Below are 17,196 nucleotides of genomic sequence, written 5' to 3'. Positions count from 1 at the left end.
CCCCCCCCTTTTATATCTCTTCTTGCACAGGCCAGCTGCCATACTTAGTACTATTTTGTCTCCATACCGATTACGTGCGAGTCAAGGAGATACGCAAACTCCGTGGCGGTCAAAGTCAGGGCGTTCAAGACGACCAGGTGTCACTTCGTCAGCAGGATGCGTATGGATGGTCGTGGCGGGATATGGCAGGCCTTCTGGTGTCTCACGTTCCTGCGTTACCAAAGTGTCTGCCAAACACGGTCGACTTGCGGACAGAACGATTTGATACGGTTATGCACGTGGAGGGAGAGAGACTCTTGGCGGAGATTTGCGGATGGTTGTCCGCACGATGGAAAGGTACCTCAAATCCCTAGTAAAATGGGGGGGTTTCATGTACCTTTCCATCTACTTTGCGTCTTTCTGTCTGTAAGCCCCCTCGCCCTGTGAGCCTCCCGGATGAACGCATGCTTCTTTGCCTAGTTGTATCTCGCGGTGTGATTGCGCCTCCTCCTGCCTCTTCCAAGTACCACTGGCATTGTTGACGCCGGAAAGTCTATACAAATTGCGAATCGAGCGACAACGAGATAAAGAGCTCGCCAATGGCCCAGGCATGCGAGTGCCTCCAATTTGATGTTTCGGTACCTCAATTTGTGTGCGATTTACGATCTTGCGGACAACCACCGCACAACTAGGCTCAATTGATGCTCAGACCCACTCTGTGGTACGCAACGGTCGGCCGAGAGTCTCTCTCCAGAGAGACATTCCCCGGGGGGATAGGGCGGTCGAAATCGGCGGGATTAGCTAGAGAGAAATACTGAATAGGGGAAGACTCGAGCATTTTCGGGCTCCGGGAATTCATCTGCCCATATCAAATGCGGCGAGTGAGGCCGCAGGCGATTCGGACGTTACTTGCCAGAGTGCACTACCTGACCGAGTGGGTCATCCCCCGCTGTGGACATGGAACGTAGAAGAATCGCAGAGAGCACCGCTTATGAAGAATTGGTTTATATCAAAGTCGTTCATTACTTTCTGGGGTTCTCCCGATCACCCACAACTACAAGAACCTCATACCCCTTTGAAAGAAAAATATTGGTACAAACGTGAAACGAATGCCATGATACTCATAAGGGGTATCTCCGAAAGCACAAAAGTTTTCCAATCCCAAGTGCAGTAAATAATGACCACCGAGCTCATGTCTCGGTCCAGAACGTATCCATGCGCATGGAGTGACAATTTTGGTTGTGGTGCATTCATTTAGATGTTCTCAATGACGCGAGCATTCATGGCCTGTTGGAAGCCACTATTTGTTTCCGCGTTGAAAGCATTGCCAGTGTTTTGCTTGGAGTTGTAACCACTAGGTTCTCCACTGGCCGTTTGTGGCTGCATCACGTTCATCATATCGGCGGGCATGGTCTGGTTGGTGGCGGGCAAGAAAATAACCTTGCTGTTGGCCGTCTTCGCCATAGCCTGCATCGCTTCCAGATATCTGATCTGCATGGCCGGTGCAGAGCTCAAGATATCGGCGGCTTGTCTCATGAGTTTGGCCGATTCCACTTCGGCACGAGCCGCAATCACTTTGGATTCCCCAATTCTCTTGGATTGAGCGGCCATGGACAGGGAATCTTGCAGGTCATTGCTGAAGATGATGTCCTTGATGAGCATAGATTCGACTTGAACCCCCCAGCCCGATGCGACATCCTCGATGATTTCACCAATGGATTGGGCAATCTCTTCACGGCGCTCAATGACATCTTGGAGGACACGCGCCCCCACGACGTGACGGAGGGTGGTTTGAGTTCGTTCGACCAGCGCTTGACGAATGTTGGAAATACCAAAGGCAGCCTTATGGGGAGAAGTGATATGGTAGTAGATGACGGAGGTCAGGTTGAGGGTGACATTGTCCTTGGTCATGCAGACTTGACGGGGCACCTCCACAATTTGGATCTTGACATCGACTTGAATAAGACGTTCGGAGAGAGGATTGACCTTGACCAAACCAGGGTCGACAGCGCGAGAGAACCGTCCGAATTTGGTGACCAACCCAACATTTCCTTGAGAGACCGGCTTGTAGGGATTCGGGCAGATGATGCAGCAAGGGATGGCACCAAGGCAACCAATGCACGATCCGAGGGTGTCGACTGCGCAGAGGGTTAGAGATGCCGTGGACGTCAGACGGATGGGACTTTACATACTCATTGAGCCATACCAGCCATAATTCTCGGCATCCGCGTCTCCCTGAAGAGTCTGCGCGTAGGAGGGTTGCAAATCTTCACGTCGCGGTGGTTGCACCTTGATGACACCGCCATTCTGAGGGCGGAACCCGACCGGTGAAGTGGAGGCCTTGCCATTGTCAGGACCAGAGGCGCGAGGAGAGTCCATTGCTGAAGAGTTGGATTCAGGGATCAGAGGACCTGTGGACGACAGGATGGGCGAGCGTTGATGTTGTCGTGACCGCGAGGGGTATAGATGATGCGACGACCACTGGTGTGTTTGAAGAGGATATTGGTGGTTGTTTGCGCCTACGGTGAAAGATTGGATGCGACAAACAAGTCCGGATAGACGTTGATGCGAGATGAGCGATTGCGAAACAGGAAGAAAGAAGGGAGGTGAGAAGGGATGCGAGAAGAGATCTTAAGAACTCGCGGCGTTGTACAATGTCATGAACGGGACATAGGTGTGATTGAAAAGTGGAGTGAGACAGCACGGGGCGGGAGGGAGCTGTGAGGAGAGACGAAGAATTTGGCTGATTGGATTGGCATTGCATGGGCAGCGTGATGCCTGCAATTAGTTAGTAACTAGGAGCTGCTCGGTGCTCTTCTGAGGCACGCTATTTCTGGAAGCATGAGCCACCGATCAGAGATCATAAACCGCTCAGCAGGGTGCCCAGGTATACTCCGTACAGCCTGCAGATGCCCGACCCGAGAACAATCCTCCCTCCTAGGCGCACCCCGAAAGATGAAACGAGTCGAGCCGAGCATTTCTTTGCACCTCCATATCCTTTCGTATTCGAAAGCGAGGGATTCGAACGGAAGCCTAGGCCTTGTCAGTGGTGGATTGTATCATATTTGACCGGGGGGTATCGCTTGATGAAGGGGGCAGTGCTCCGTGCCAGAATTCCAGTCTTCTCCATATCTCCTCTCTCGAGCCTGCCGGGGCTGTAAGGTGATTCGCCCCTGCAGGATTTTTCTCTCGTTACATTCCGTCACTACTCCGTACTCACTCCAGGAATGCGGGCGATTCGTCTTGGATCGTCTTGCCGTTTTGCCGACTGAGACTTGCACCCAGAATGAGAGAGTTTACCACGAGTCACTCACGAAGCACCACTGGCGGCGCAGGGTATTAGACCCTCGGCAAGAAAGCTTAGCCTAGCAACTCCCTGGGCCAACTTTTTGCTCATCCCTCGTCAAAACCACAGATGGGCGACACCACACCCACATACGAGGTATGCACCTACCAGGTGAGAGGACGCGTCTGCTCATGCATACATTGCCGAACTCCTCTTTATATCAGTGTTCACAATCTGGGAGATGGAGAAATGCACGTAGGTCGACCACCCCGCCCGGAGGATGAGTACTGGCAATCTCAGACGCACTGCCAGCATCGAGTGAGCCTTGCCTTGGCATATTGAATCCTTCATGGCTGAGAAAATGAAAAAGGGATTCAAATCGGCCTCGACTTGACTTCCCGTCAGATTAGTCGACCTCTTCTTCCTCTCATTGCAACGGAGATTTATTATCTTGTTGTCCGCCCGTTCCATCTTCGTTGACATTGCCACAACCTTTCCCGACAAACCTGCGGCCATTTACCGAATCGTCATCGGCCATATCTTAGGGCTTTACCCAATTCGGCACACATGACTAGGCTCAACATAAATGCATTCTCCACTGTGTGACATACTTTGATCTGTCATACGATCACCGCTCCCAAGATAACTCCTCCCTTAGTCATGGCATTTGCCTGGGGATCGGGCATCGGCAAGTTACTGTGTGCTCGATCCCGAAAGCTTCGAGAACCTTTCCCAAGGCAGGATAGCCCTACCACGTCGGCTTTGTCCCTTGACCATAGAAACGTCAACACCTTTCATGTCATTTCCTCCACCACCCAAAAATAATTCCCTCTCTCCATCGCCACACGTTATTAAATTCACGTGCATCCCCAGATCACCAAAGTCCAATAACGACTCATCTCTTTCTAGAAAAGCGTGAGCCCCCCCTCGTTGATATCACAGGCTAGCTTCGAAAAGCTGCTTCCATCTCGCCTCCGCCAATGGCCTCCTCTTCGTACTCGTAGTTCCGCCGACTGAAGCTATCAGAATCACTCGAAATATATTGTGCTAATTCTGGCATCCAAAAACCATATCAACCATTTTCCTGAGCTAACCATTCCCCAAGAAATCTGGCAGAGGGCTAGCGCCTGACATATACAAGACTTCATGGAAAGAAAAAAAAGGTACCAAGCACCCAGCTTTCGAAAAGGGCTCATTTGGAACAATGAACGGATGAAAGGACCGAAATGGCCCAGCCGAATATACGATCGAATCTGAGATCAGGCGTGGTCCAAAGCCATCCCTAAACCAACGTCTCTGACCGAGAAATAAGTGGCACACCCCTGTGGGTATGGATGGCCATTGATGACCCTCTATGGCCCATTTCAACACCCTTTCCGCTCTAGTGTCAAATTTGGGGTTCTGATTGAGGCGCATACTTCATGTCGCCACAGCCAACAAGGCTAAACTTCGTACGACTCACACGCGAGAAAGGGACGTGGGACATCGAGCTCAGGGCCTTCTGGGTGCGGATATGCCATGCATCCCGATAGGTTGGCCACCCTGCTAATGCATCTGTAGGCCGCCTCAACAAAAGGGTGTCGTTGAAATGCGCTCAATGCACCCAGGTGGGCTTTCTCCTATGTCAATCTCTGCCGTGCTCGAATATGCCTCGTCCAAAAATGGCCCAGACACATGGGGGATGCAGTCTGAACCCTGCACCGCAATAGCCGATCAGAGCGAGCTGCTCCCTGCACTTTCCATCAAGTCAGGAAGTGGATGGAGAGGTCCCTCTCAACACCACTCAAGGGTTTTAGTATCGTCTACCACCAATTCTCTCTGCGTTCCGGAACCGAGATGGCCGAGACCAAGAAATAACGACTCATGTGACAAAAGGTTAGGTACTCACACAGGACTCAGTCTTGGTAACAATCGTCATGAAGACGAGTGATGGGCAGTACTGGAAAGTGTTATCCAAATGCTCGACGGCTCCTGATCTTCCACATCTCCATTTTCCCCCGTTTATCCAATCTGATTTCCTGAGCGATACCTTGTCATTTGCTGGTTCACAACAACATACTCTAGGTAATCTGTTTTCCCTCGTCTTCTATCAATCTCCAACACAAGTGGCATCCTCTAACACGAAAATCCCGATACACACCGCAATCTCTGACCACTTAACTAAGTCGATGTCAACATCGGGCTTAAATTCATGGTCCCTTCCTTACCCCTTGGCACCGGCGGCTCTCCTGCTCTGAAACATACTCGAATCCACGACCACCACTACCTCGGAAGGATGAAAGCAGACAATAGAAGGACAGTCACTGCGACATCCTATCGCTCCAAAGAGTAATGAAAAGGACGACAGTTGGTAGTGCATAGTCTAAATTTGTTTCTTCTGTGCTTTTTTCGTCACTCAGTGAGCGATCTACAGATGGGCCTTCAGTGCCAGTCTAGCGAATGTCATCTAGTCTATTCACGTAGGACGCTGCAATGGACACGATTCATGTCGACAATCCTGTTAAGGATTGAAGGCTTCACGAATCTCACTGGGCATTCCTGCAATGCCTCTCTCTTCCTCGGGATAGAGCACCACGTCGAACCAAGTCCTCAGGCCCACAATTCTTTCCTTTTCTGACTTTGCATCGACCACGACCTCCTTCTTTCCCTCACCAATCCTCCTCTCAATGACATTTCCTGACAAAATAACGGTCCCAATCGGCTTGGTCTTTGTCTCTTCGTCCAACAGGGGTTTCAACAATACCAATCGGTGAGTGAACCAACTCTGAGGATCCTGACTAGTGCGATAGTTGATAATCTCAAAGTCCTCAGGTAGCCATTCGAGCTCCGTGAAACAATATCCACCAGCCCAGTGGGGATGAGACTTGTTCCTGGTTTCGAGCACCCACAGGCATTGAGAAGAATCAGTGTTGGGAGCAATAGGACGGTAGGCCAGACGGACCTCAGCGCCAGGCACCGATGGGTAGACCAGGTCGGGGTCTTTGTCCAGCGGAAGAGGATGAATGGGAGATTGAGAACCGAACCCGACGTCGACCTGGAGCAATTAGCCACGGAGATGGACAAGAACCGAAAAAGAACATACGAGGTACTTCTGGTGGTTGAGAGTCACGATGATGACTTCGTGTTGCCTAGGCCCAGGTCAGCAATGGCAGGAATCGAGGCGGACGTTTGTGGGACAGCAGGCATACCAGCCAGCAAACCCTTCTGGATTTCTCCCATTGCCTTCCAGTGAATAACTAATTCGGGCACCGGTGACGTACAATTGATAGCCCAGAGACCTCAGGACGGCGGAGAAGAAGGTATTGTTCTCCATACAATAACCACCAAGTCTTCTCTCGACAATCTTATGAAACAAGGCCTCTGGGTCCAAGGAGAGGGTCCGATGCCATGAATAATGAAGAGCCACATTTCCCCATGGGTTGAAAGCTATCTGGCGGAGCTGGAGTCGGCCCAAGGCTGCCAATGGGTCCGCTTGGATTTCGGACTCCAATGTGGCTAGGGTGTACGACGGTTCTGGGGCGATCCGGCCCACGTATTTGGCCAGTTGCTCGCGAGTGTAGGTAGGGCGAAAGGAGGGGGAGGATGGATCTGTCGATGCCGACACCATGGTGATGGTTGTGATATCAAGGCGTCAGTGATGTGAATTTTTTTACTTCGGGAATTATATGCAATGCGGGGTATCGATCGCCTCCGAGAATGATGGTGATATCTATATTCATCCACCCGTATGCGGAAAGAGAGCGTGGAAACCGAATGTTTTACGTACGTTGTACATCCTGAGGTTCTTACCTGATGAACAAACCAAAGTACGGGTCCAACAGAGATTGGAATACAAAGAGGTAGAAAAGATGACTAAATTGCAGGCGGTTGTGACGCCAGAGATGGGGTAGCGGATAACCCATCGATGATGCCTGTAGGATTTCATTGCAACCGGGGGGAATCCATGACCAATACAAATTGCTATAGCAAGCAACAGGGCATTTCAAAAGCCTCTCGCACGCTGTCTAGATTCCGCGGGTTTAGATAATCGATGAGTCAGTGGAGAAGGAGATGGAGATGGATTGTGTGAGATCGGGGGGCGTCATAAATCAAATAAGTTCTAGGCACCTGGTTCTGGAAACGGCGCAATGTACCTGGATTACAGCATCTGCCAAGTGGTGGCCTGGTTTCAAGCGTCTCGTTCAAGAGTGGCGAGATGTCTGCATAGGGGCAATTACTTCTCAGGTACTGAGAAGGCATCACTACTTATGACTATCAACTAGGTACCGTTTAGGTACCACTTTGTCGGCACCCTTGCAAACTCAGCACTTTTTCAGCAATTACCAAAGACCAGCTACGAGCTCCGCGATGGGAAAATGTCTAGAAAAACCCACGCATCCTCTCCTCCTTTCTCTCTTCTGTATCTCCCGGTATCAATCACCAACGTTGACCCTCCCTACCAACTACACCACCCAGACGTCTGCCTAAAGTATCGACTACCACCGTACTAACACATGGAACCCCCCCTTGTTGAACTCTCTCTGTGCCTCTTTCCAAGCCACAATTTCATCATACAGTGGATATGAACTCCTAACCTCATCAATAACCGTCACTCTGCTCTATGACCACTGAGACCACCATGAAAGACACACTTCGCCAAAAATCTGGGAAGACTGGCTCCGGGACCGAATTTGACATTACCTCCCAATTGAGGGAGCCTGTGTCTCCTAATCCCTGGACCAGCGAGACGCCCTCGACCCTCAATGGTGACACCACCTCCCGCCAGATATCAAAAGCTTCCAAGACTCCCCATCCTACTTCTCCTATCAGAAATGTTACCCCAGATACTACCCAAGCGCAGTCTCAATCTCCTCCACCATCCGGTCATAGATTAGAAGTTCCTTCTGGAGACGATGCTGCTAGCACCACTGACGACCCAGCAAAACCTGCTCGTCGAAGAAAGACCGTAACCAAAACACCTCATACTTTTGAACTGGAGGCTGATCTCAATCCCGTCAAACCCAAAGAGCAGTGTCCTCCGACTCCAATGGAAACCCCGAAGCAAGAAGGCCCGGCCCCAATACCTAAGAAGAAAAAGCGAGCATCTCAGCCCCCTCCGGCAGATCCAAATGCTCCTATCATGGTCAATGCCATCCCTTCAATCCAGCAAACTCCTCCTCCGTCTACACCTCCCCCGGCCGTTACCGAAACTCCAGTATCGACACCGAGACTGACTTCTGCTGCTCCTCCCCCCGCTGGTTTTCCGACATCACCCAAACCCACACCAGCAACCGTGGCTCCTGTGAATCCATTCACGAACCATCGGCCTAAAAAATCCCTCTCAGCATCCTCGACTTCAGTCGCAGCGTCCAATCCTTGTCGGTTCACCCCCCCACCTCTGCCCAAGGAATCGTTTTACGGCAAAGTCATTGTCTTGACACACGGTGCTAGTCAAACTGGGCAAGCTTTAGTGCGTCAGTTCCACGCTGCGGGATCTCGTGTCATCTTTGGGGACACCAATAGCGGCCAGGCTCGCAAACTGATCAGTTCACTGGGACCCCCTCATGTCGTTCATTTTAACAAATGTGACATGACCAAGTATTCTGACATTCTCGACTTGTTCAAACTTGCCACAACAATGTACGGGCGTGTGGATCACGCCGTGTTCGGAGTCGGGGACGATGGCGGTCAAGCTGTTAGTGTCGGCGAAGGCGAAAAGGGGTGGTTCGAAGATAGGGTCGGCGTTGGCAAGACATTCCGCACGGCTTGCACGGATGTCGAATCTGAACCGCCGGGTCTTGGTGACGTACTTACCGCGAGCGTCCGGTTTGCTCGTATCGCGATGGCATATCTCAAATACTCTCCAAAGTCGAAGAATTCCAAGAAATCGGTGGTCAATCCTTATTCGACAAACCAACCCGATCCTACTCCTCCTGCTCCAGCAAAAGATGACCGAAGCCTGACTTTGGTCACGAGTATTTCCGCCTTCAAGGAAACACCGCTCCTGCCCATATATCAAGTCACGCAGCACGCGATTTTAGGGCTGGTACGCAGCTTACGGACCGCAGTCGACCCTGATCCTGAGCGGGATGGGGTACGCATTAATGCTGTCGCCACCAACATCATGGTTCCACGTGCGAATGCTCAGTCCGGAGGCCGTATGTCAGTACAACTCCCACCCGACCGGCCCGATGATGTCGCACGGGTGATTGTAGGGGTCGTGGCGACCAATTCTTCTACTTCCATTCCAACCGAGGCCAGCAGTGAGACGGGCCTCACGCATGGAAGCGGTATTTGGTACGAGAAGGGCTTGGAACGCGGTATGCGGGAGAAGTACCTTCACGGCCGCGTCATTTACAGCGTGGGTGTTGATTGCTGGGATGTTCAGGAGGGTTTGGATCGCAGTGAACCCGTATGGATCGGCAGTCGACCGGCCGAGGTGCTAGCAAAGAGTATGAGTGGCCTGAGTGTCGTTGATCAAGAGGGTAGTAGCTGGATCTTGGATCATTTTTGAGATACTGTCCAAACAGCACCTGTTGGACATTCGTTCTTGGAATGTGCATCTCGGCCAGTTGAAGTTATATGGTATTTTGCGCACACAATAACCGGGAAACGGGCTAGAATCCAGAAGATCACCCACTCAGCGAGTCCCAGAGCCACTCGTTTCAAGATTTGCATGTAGAGATATATGGAGGCCAAAAGTTTATCGCAGTTTTTCTTCACATCCCAGTTCACCGTAATCATGGGTTTTCTCTCTTGTTTGGTGACATTTGTGGTGACGACACTGAAGATAGTGGGCTTCATCATTCATGATGGAATATAATTCATGGAAGACGCCACCCCCTAAGCACGCCTTGGGAGACTAGTGAAAATATTGCAAGTACCAGAGGGAACTGGTCCATTTCGCAAGGCTGAGATGTCGGAATCACAATAGGAAGCGTAGCAACACCCCGGAGGGCCTATCAACCAAGCTCGAACGCGGAGAATGGTGACAAGATCTGAATCCCAGAGGAGATGAAAGTACTTGTTGAAATATGAAACGATATTCCACGGGGGTTTTTGTCATCCCCGCGCCATTAAAGACTTGCAGGGTCTCTCGACCTGAACACGCAGATTTCCTAAGGAATATACAAACTGGCGTTTGGTAACTCGTGACACCGGTATTTAGGAGGCTCAAATTCCGGTCGATCGTTAAGCCACGATTGCGAGGTGTCATTTTTGCCCTGCGCTTCCCCGTAAATCTTCCACCCTTTTGTTGGACACCTGCCAGATTTTGTCGACTTCAAGTTCTTTGGGGATCAAATTGGGACGACCGAAATGGATCCAAGCCTGGAGGACTTCAAGCTGCGGAAAGATCCTATCAAGATGCCCAAAGGGTTGAGAATCATCCCCCGTTCTTTGCCCAGGTACTAATGATGTAAGTAGGGCCAAAGTTGAGATACTGCCCCGATCAGCACCGGCAAGGTTCTACCTTCCCTTGAATATAGCCTTCTACCTATGCTTCGCGTCGCATCTTCTAGCAGCTCTTTATGCTCCAATACAGGATTGCGATGAGACCTTCAACTATTGGGAACCTCTGCACTACCTTACCCACGGCTACGGACTTCAAACATGGGAGTATTCTCCAGAATTTAGTATTCGAAGCTGGGCATACATCGCTATCCATGCCCTCCCGGTCAAACTTGCCAAAATGTTGGGGCAATCAAAGATGTTCGAATTTTACGCTTTGCGGGTCTTGTTGGCCTTTATTTGTGCGGCCACTGAGATTCGTCTATATTCGGCCATATCGCGATGCCTCAATCCAAGGATTGGAGTCATTTATCTCATGATCGTTGCCTTCAGTCCTGGTGTTTTTGGTGCTTCGTCTGCATTCCTGCCATCCAGTTTCGCCATGTACACATCCGCTCTCGGAATGGCATCTTTCATGGACCGGCGCGGTGGTTCCAAAACAACAACTGGCATCATGTGGTTCGGGATCGGTGCCCTGCTAGGCTGGCCGTTTTCGGGAGCCCTCATTATTCCGTTCGTCGTCGAAGACGGGATGATTGCATCGGTGGGCCAAGGCGATCTCTTCGAAACATTCCGACGATACCTTGATGGTTTTGTACGCTGCTTGATCGTTCTGGCATTACAAGTCAGCCTCGATAGCTTTTTCTACCATAAGTTCACTCTTGTCCCCTGGCGTATTGTGGCCTACAACGTTTTCGGTGGCAAGGATCGTGGTCCAGACATATTTGGAACAGAACCTTGGGATTATTATGCTCGGAATTTGCTTCTCAACTTCAATCTGTGGTTTGTTCTGGCGGTCATCTCGGGGCCTCTCTTCCTCTTCCAGTCAGTCATCTTGGGACGGCACACCACGAATCTCAGGACCCTTACAGTCCTCTTGCCATTCTACTTATGGCTCGCTATTTTCACCGTTCAGCCTCACAAGGAGGAGAGGTTCATGTTCCCTGTCTATCCTTTCCTTGCCTTGAACGCCGCCATTGCTTTTCATTCGGTTTTGGTCTGGATTGGTTCGACGGATTCGATCGTTTTGGGTAGAGTTCCGGCTAAGATCAAGCTGGCGGCCACTTTGCCAGTGGCATTCCTTGCCATAAATATTGGCTTGCTGCGTATCTTTGGGACGGTTACCGCATATCGGGCACCACTCCAAATATATGAGGCTCTTGAAGTCTCCAATTCCACCCCGAGCGTGGATACGGTTTGTTTTGGCAAGGATTGGTATCGCTTTCCTTCGTCATATTTCCTCCCCAACAACATCCATGCCAAATTTGTCAAGAGCGCGTTTGATGGTCTACTTCCGGGTGAATTTCTAGAGGCAAAGACGAGGTTTGACTTCTTTCCCGGCACGCGGTCGGTGCCTTCCGGAATGAATGACCGAAATCAAGAAGACCCAGGGAAATACATCGACATCAACCACTGCACGTACCTAGTCGATTCGTACATGCGCGGCATGGAAGCGACCGAACATGAACCACTCTATGTTCTGGATGACAAGTGGGAGAAAATCTCTTGCGCCCCATTCCTGGATTCTGCAGAAACTGGGTGGGTCTCCAGGACAATTTGGATCCCTGACCTTCCGTTCATTCCTCCAAAATACCGTCGAAATTGGGGAGAACATTGTCTTTTACGCCGGAGTCAGGCCTGGGACAAAATATCAGGAGACGTGAACTTACCAGGCCAACACGAGGACGATGGAAGGTTGTAAGATGGTCATAACATCAGACATCCCTGTCTATGCGAGATAGCCCGGTTTTGTCTCCGGCAGAGAGTGGTCGCGGTGACATGCCACATTGAGTTCAACCGTCCACCCTTGTGGAGACGCGATCCCCAAACTGGCAATGTTGTCCAGGAAATCTCGACCACGCAATTGGTCGGTCTCAATATCAGCTTTGCATCCGTGGCCTATGATAAGAATCCGAGGGCCGGTTGCGATAACACTCGCATTGCCAGTGGAAATCTGGGGAGAGCATGTCGGTCCTTTTCTTTCCGGCGGATCGGCGCGTCGAATTCAGGAAATGATTCCTTTTTTTAATATATATATTCATTCCTATACGTGGGTGATGTCTCTGGTGTCGATTTTAACTTGGTCGATCCCACTCTTGTGTAGTGAGGGGGATTCTCTGATATTCTCGCTTTGTCAATATGGCTTCGGAAACACTCAAACGGTCGATCTCAGACCTCATTGCTCGGTCACAGCCATATGTCAAACAGGCCAACACTCAGCTCCAAAAGACCCAACATCACTGTTCGTCGGTACTAAAAACCGCTCAACAAGATCTTCATACACTCTCCCAAAATCCTCATTTCAGGGAAATTCTCTACGCTTTGACCCTTTTGGCCTTCATCACCATTGCTTTTTCACGATATCTTTCTCGACGCCACCAACAAGCCGCCAGCACAAGACCCTCAACACCAACGATTGAAAAAGCTTCCTCCACAAAACCCACGACTCCAGCGCGCAAACCAGGAACATGGACGCCATCGTCCTTCAAACGACCCACCCCACCGGCATACGATAACTGGTCCATCGAGACCACCAAACCACTCCCTTACCGTCCATTCCGCTACGGCCCCAAGTACTTCGTAACAATGGGCCTACGACAGGTGAAATTTGATGACTGGATCGAGCTGGACAACCACTACCCGCGCTACCACAGTGATAAATCTCGACGGATCCTCGAACGCGGTAGTAAATGCTGCAAGACGGCGCCCGAAGCATACCCTGCAGCACTGGAGCTGTTAGAAGAGCTCCGCGAATACCTCGCGGACCGGTACCCAACTCTGTACCAACGCACCGAGACCGGGCTTAAGAACCTCTGGTCGGGCGAGGACATCGACACCACATCACGCCCACTGCCAGAAGACCCCATGCAAACATGCGCGCGCCTCGTGCAAGACGACCTCGCCATCATGATTGAACGGCTTGATGGCCAATACTACCTGCTCGCCGGCGCGATATTGCTCCCTGGATTCTGGCGCCTCGAGGACAAATTCGGCATGCCCTTGTCCGAAATCCACACGAGCGGCGACGTGCCACAATTCCGCGAAAAACTCGAAAAAGGCATGATGAACTTCTTCCGCCGCCTGAAACCCGAAGAACTCGTCGCGCGCAATAATTACTTTCTGCAGGTGGATGACGACCTCGCGTGGTCGTATAGTATTGGGCCGGAAGACTCGGACGGCATCAGCTGGAACACGGCGGAGAAGAACCGTGCCATCGAACATCATTATTTCCGAAGCGAAAGGCAGACGCTACGCCGCCTCCCACGGTCTGGCGGCGTCGTGTTTACTATCCGTACATACTTCCACCCGATCACTGAGATTGCGGAGGAAGATTATGTTCCCGGACGTCTGGCCAGTGCGGTGCGTAGTTGGGGTGACGATGTCAGTCGGTATAAAGGGAAAGAAAAGTATCAGGATGTTTTGCTTGAATTTCTGGACCGGAAGCACAAAGAACAGTTGGACAGGGGATTAAAGTTGGAAGAGGAGGATGGGAGGAGGAGTTATCCTTGGTAAGAGTTGAGCCTCGAGCTGTCCTGCATCGCAGAGACATGACCTTTCTTCCATCAATCACATGATGATCCCGTCCACCGAATTTCCAGAGGGGGTATTATTGCTGTTGTTGTTGTTGTTTTTTCTCTCGAGGAAAACGGATCAGAAAGAAGAGGGATCCCACCGAAAGCCTTTGTTTTCTTCATCCTATAGCAGCCAGTGTCAAAGGGAGGCGTTAGATTCACACTATAGCAGCCATATGAACGACTGAATTGTCGAGTTGAAAGTCTTCACTTCTTGTAAAAACTTCTCCAGCAAAAGGGAGATACGTGGCCCAGCTTCGAGGATATTTTCACATGATGCGTCGAAATCGTGCTGAGGGCGTGAAAACAGTTGTTGATTCTATTCCTGGCTCTAAGATGACCAAGCTTGCATGGTCTATGCTGAAATTCAATATGCCTTACCCACTTGTCATTCAAAGTATGGGTTCACGCCAACCTTCCCTTAGCAACGGGAAATGGCATATCACTGGTGGTACATCAGGGCCCCTTCTGAACTCATGGCTTCGATCCACCGTCAGGTCGGCAAGAAGAATTCCAAATCTACTAAACGCGACTCCTCTTGCCAGCACCTTGATTCTCGCCATTAGTCTCCCTGTTCTTCCTCCGCTCCTCCGCTTGACGAACAGCGAGTTCATCCCTTTCGAGGACCCAGGAACATGTATCGCGGAATTCGCAGACGCGACATTTCCAGGCATCGTGGGCCTCGACGCCTTTGGGTTCGCGCTCACCACGCCAGAGCGCCAATGCGTCGTAGAGGTACGATTTCAAGAATGACGGGTTGAAGATGACGGATTTGCTGCCCAGTATGTGCGACTGGTCGGAATCTGAACGTGTCGTGTAATTTGTCGAGATGTACCGTGCGGTAAGTAGGGGTGAAAGGCGGGTTGGGAAGGATGGCGGTGTGGAGAGTTGCGAAAGTGATTTAGGAGTCGAGGAAGGTATGTCCGCATTCTGTGAGTCTGGGTTGGAGTTTGGATTGAGAATTGAACCTGAGACGGAGGGAACTTTGAACGTCACTCTGAACTGCTCTAGCATGAACTCCCAGAGCGAGGCTAGGTTGTTGTGCTGGAGCAAGATGTCCATTGAATCCTGGGTCGAGGGCACGATATCCTCGTTCTCGATAACACCGTCGACAGGCTCACTCTGCTGTGAGGTAGTCAACTCGAAGGCTTCTCGATTGAGACTCCCGATCTGCACTATGAAGGCATCAGAGAATGTTTCTTGGACGTTGAAATCGTAGCGCGTAGCCAGTTGAGCGAGAGAGAAGTTCCCTTGCGCCAGGTTCTCGAGCATGTGATGGTAGAGATGGAGCTGGACAATTGTCGGACGAATGCTGGAGCCAGAGGGCAACGTCGAAGTTCCTCGTGTCTTCACGTCTGTGATGTAGATTCTCCTATCATCCTTTGGCCCCTTGCTCCCTCGTGATGCACTGGCCTTGAAATGATTATTTCCCAGCACATCTTCGATCGATTGACCGACTTCTTTGGTCTCGCTGGTAACAAGATAGTCTCGTATACTCGCCTGATATTCCGGTAGTGGAGGCTCAGACTCCGGTTGGAACAAGAGCTTCAGACTCTGCTCTTCGAGTTTGGGATCTGGACAATCATAGCTGAGCTCATCAATGACGCCGTTGACCAGCTCCCCTCCGATTGATCCCCAGATGCCTAGTTCTCGCGTCCTGCCTGTCTCTCGAAGTGTTCTCAAGCCTTGGATTATATTCCATATCCGTAGTCCCCAGATGTCTTCTTTCTTCGTGATGGCCACAGGGACGGTCACATGGACTTCATCTTCGAGAGCTTGGTGGATAGCACTTCCTTGTTTCATGGCAGGAGTCCTTCTCTTGCGCCCATGTTTGCTCAAAACGTAGAGGTATTGCAATTCGCACCAGGCAGGGGAGATCAGATCGGTGACAGAAAGTGGCTTCTTCGGTGGTTGTCTGAACCGTTCAAGTGGGGATCGAGTATCAGGTTCAGATGAGGGCGCATCTCGTTCGACTGCTGCCGGCGTTTCTTCGCATTCCGTCTTGAGATCGTTTCCATTGCCGTTAGTCCTTCTCGCTTCGGCTAATCGCTGGTCAGCTTGTCAGCGAGACAGGGTGACGGAATTTCTGGCATATCACTCACCACTCTGGTCGCGTACGTTCTGATTGCCGTGTGACTCTGAAGATTGAGGTTGATCGACCCATTGGCGCGTCGCTGCAAGACCAGGTACCTGAGGCAAACGAACGCCTCGCGGTGCTTCATAATCCTCGATGTCTGTGACCACCAATGCCGCGTGTTGACCCTTCGCGGCTGCTTCGAGAAGTAGTCGGTCAATTATCTTGAGTTCCTCAGGATCCTCTGCAAAGTCACTGTATTCATCCTCGTTCTCTTGCGCTCTCTTAGACTCAATTGTGTCCACTTGCATGTGCGTCTCTTGATTTGGTGGTTGATCCAGGATGTTCGACATCACCATTGTCAACACACACTCACTCCAGCTAGAAGGATTCTCGACCGATGATCAACTTCATGCTCGGCTTCACTTGGGAAATAAATCACCCACGACATAACACCGACTTCCACGCCTGAGGTAAAGTCCCAATTGTGGAGTTCTGCCTGATTTTCACTCTAGAACGCGTCGCGGGTGGACGGAGGGAGAGAATGCAAAACAGCCAAGGCAGGAAGCATATCCAATACTTTGTCTACATTCTAGATATTTATGTCTACACTTGGCAATCCCTAGGTCATCTACATCCCAAAACCTGTCTGTCTATTGGGCATTGCCATTTTGCCCATCCTCGATCGCCCAAGAGCGCTCTCTCAGAATCTGCGCCATCCATCCTTTCTTTTCCCTTGTTCTATGTGATGGACACCCTCGCCAAAGCAAGCCAACTGTTTTGAGAGCCGTCCGTCC

General features: G+C 50.9%; 6 protein-coding genes across 6 annotated transcripts; 3 read left to right on the top strand and 3 right to left on the bottom strand.

Annotated features, from left to right (window-relative positions):
- Positions 1–1,233: 1,233 nt before the first annotated feature.
- Positions 1,234–2,358, bottom strand: Z518_06923 (uncharacterized protein; the record flags this gene model as incomplete). The annotated part of the gene is made up of 2 exons (XM_013415053.1): positions 1,234–2,117; positions 2,172–2,358. The coding sequence occupies 2 exons, from the start codon at positions 2,356–2,358 to the stop codon at positions 1,234–1,236; spliced, it is 1,071 nt and encodes a 356-aa protein (XP_013270507.1).
- A 3,407-nt stretch (positions 2,359–5,765) lies between these two features.
- On the bottom strand, positions 5,766–6,872 carry Z518_06922 (uncharacterized protein; the record flags this gene model as incomplete). Its single annotated transcript, XM_013415052.1, has 3 exons — positions 5,766–6,299; positions 6,348–6,393; positions 6,454–6,872. The coding sequence occupies 3 exons, from the start codon at positions 6,870–6,872 to the stop codon at positions 5,766–5,768; spliced, it is 999 nt and encodes a 332-aa protein (XP_013270506.1).
- Positions 6,873–7,883: 1,011 nt separating this feature from the next.
- Z518_06921 (uncharacterized protein) lies at positions 7,884–9,758 on the top strand (the record flags this gene model as incomplete). Its single annotated transcript, XM_013415051.1, has 1 exon — positions 7,884–9,758. One exon carries the CDS (start codon positions 7,884–7,886, stop codon positions 9,756–9,758), a length of 1,875 nt encoding a protein of 624 aa, XP_013270505.1.
- An 803-nt stretch (positions 9,759–10,561) lies between these two features.
- Z518_06920 (uncharacterized protein) lies at positions 10,562–12,455 on the top strand (the record flags this gene model as incomplete). The annotated part of the gene is made up of 2 exons (XM_013415050.1): positions 10,562–10,620; positions 10,670–12,455. The coding sequence occupies 2 exons, from the start codon at positions 10,562–10,564 to the stop codon at positions 12,453–12,455; spliced, it is 1,845 nt and encodes a 614-aa protein (XP_013270504.1).
- Positions 12,456–12,892: 437 nt separating this feature from the next.
- Z518_06919 (uncharacterized protein) lies at positions 12,893–14,266 on the top strand (the record flags this gene model as incomplete). Its single annotated transcript, XM_013415049.1, has 1 exon — positions 12,893–14,266. One exon carries the CDS (start codon positions 12,893–12,895, stop codon positions 14,264–14,266), a length of 1,374 nt encoding a protein of 457 aa, XP_013270503.1.
- A 581-nt stretch (positions 14,267–14,847) lies between these two features.
- On the bottom strand, positions 14,848–16,758 carry Z518_06918 (uncharacterized protein; the record flags this gene model as incomplete). Its single annotated transcript, XM_013415048.1, has 2 exons — positions 14,848–16,367; positions 16,428–16,758. 2 exons carry the CDS (start codon positions 16,756–16,758, stop codon positions 14,848–14,850), a joined length of 1,851 nt encoding a protein of 616 aa, XP_013270502.1.
- Positions 16,759–17,196: the final 438 nt, after the last annotated feature.

Source organism: Rhinocladiella mackenziei (genome assembly GCF_000835555.1).
Source record: "Rhinocladiella mackenziei CBS 650.93 unplaced genomic scaffold supercont1.5, whole genome shotgun sequence".
Lineage (NCBI taxonomy): Eukaryota > Fungi > Ascomycota > Eurotiomycetes > Chaetothyriales > Herpotrichiellaceae > Rhinocladiella > Rhinocladiella mackenziei.
This window is presented reverse-complemented; position numbering and strand designations above follow the sequence as displayed.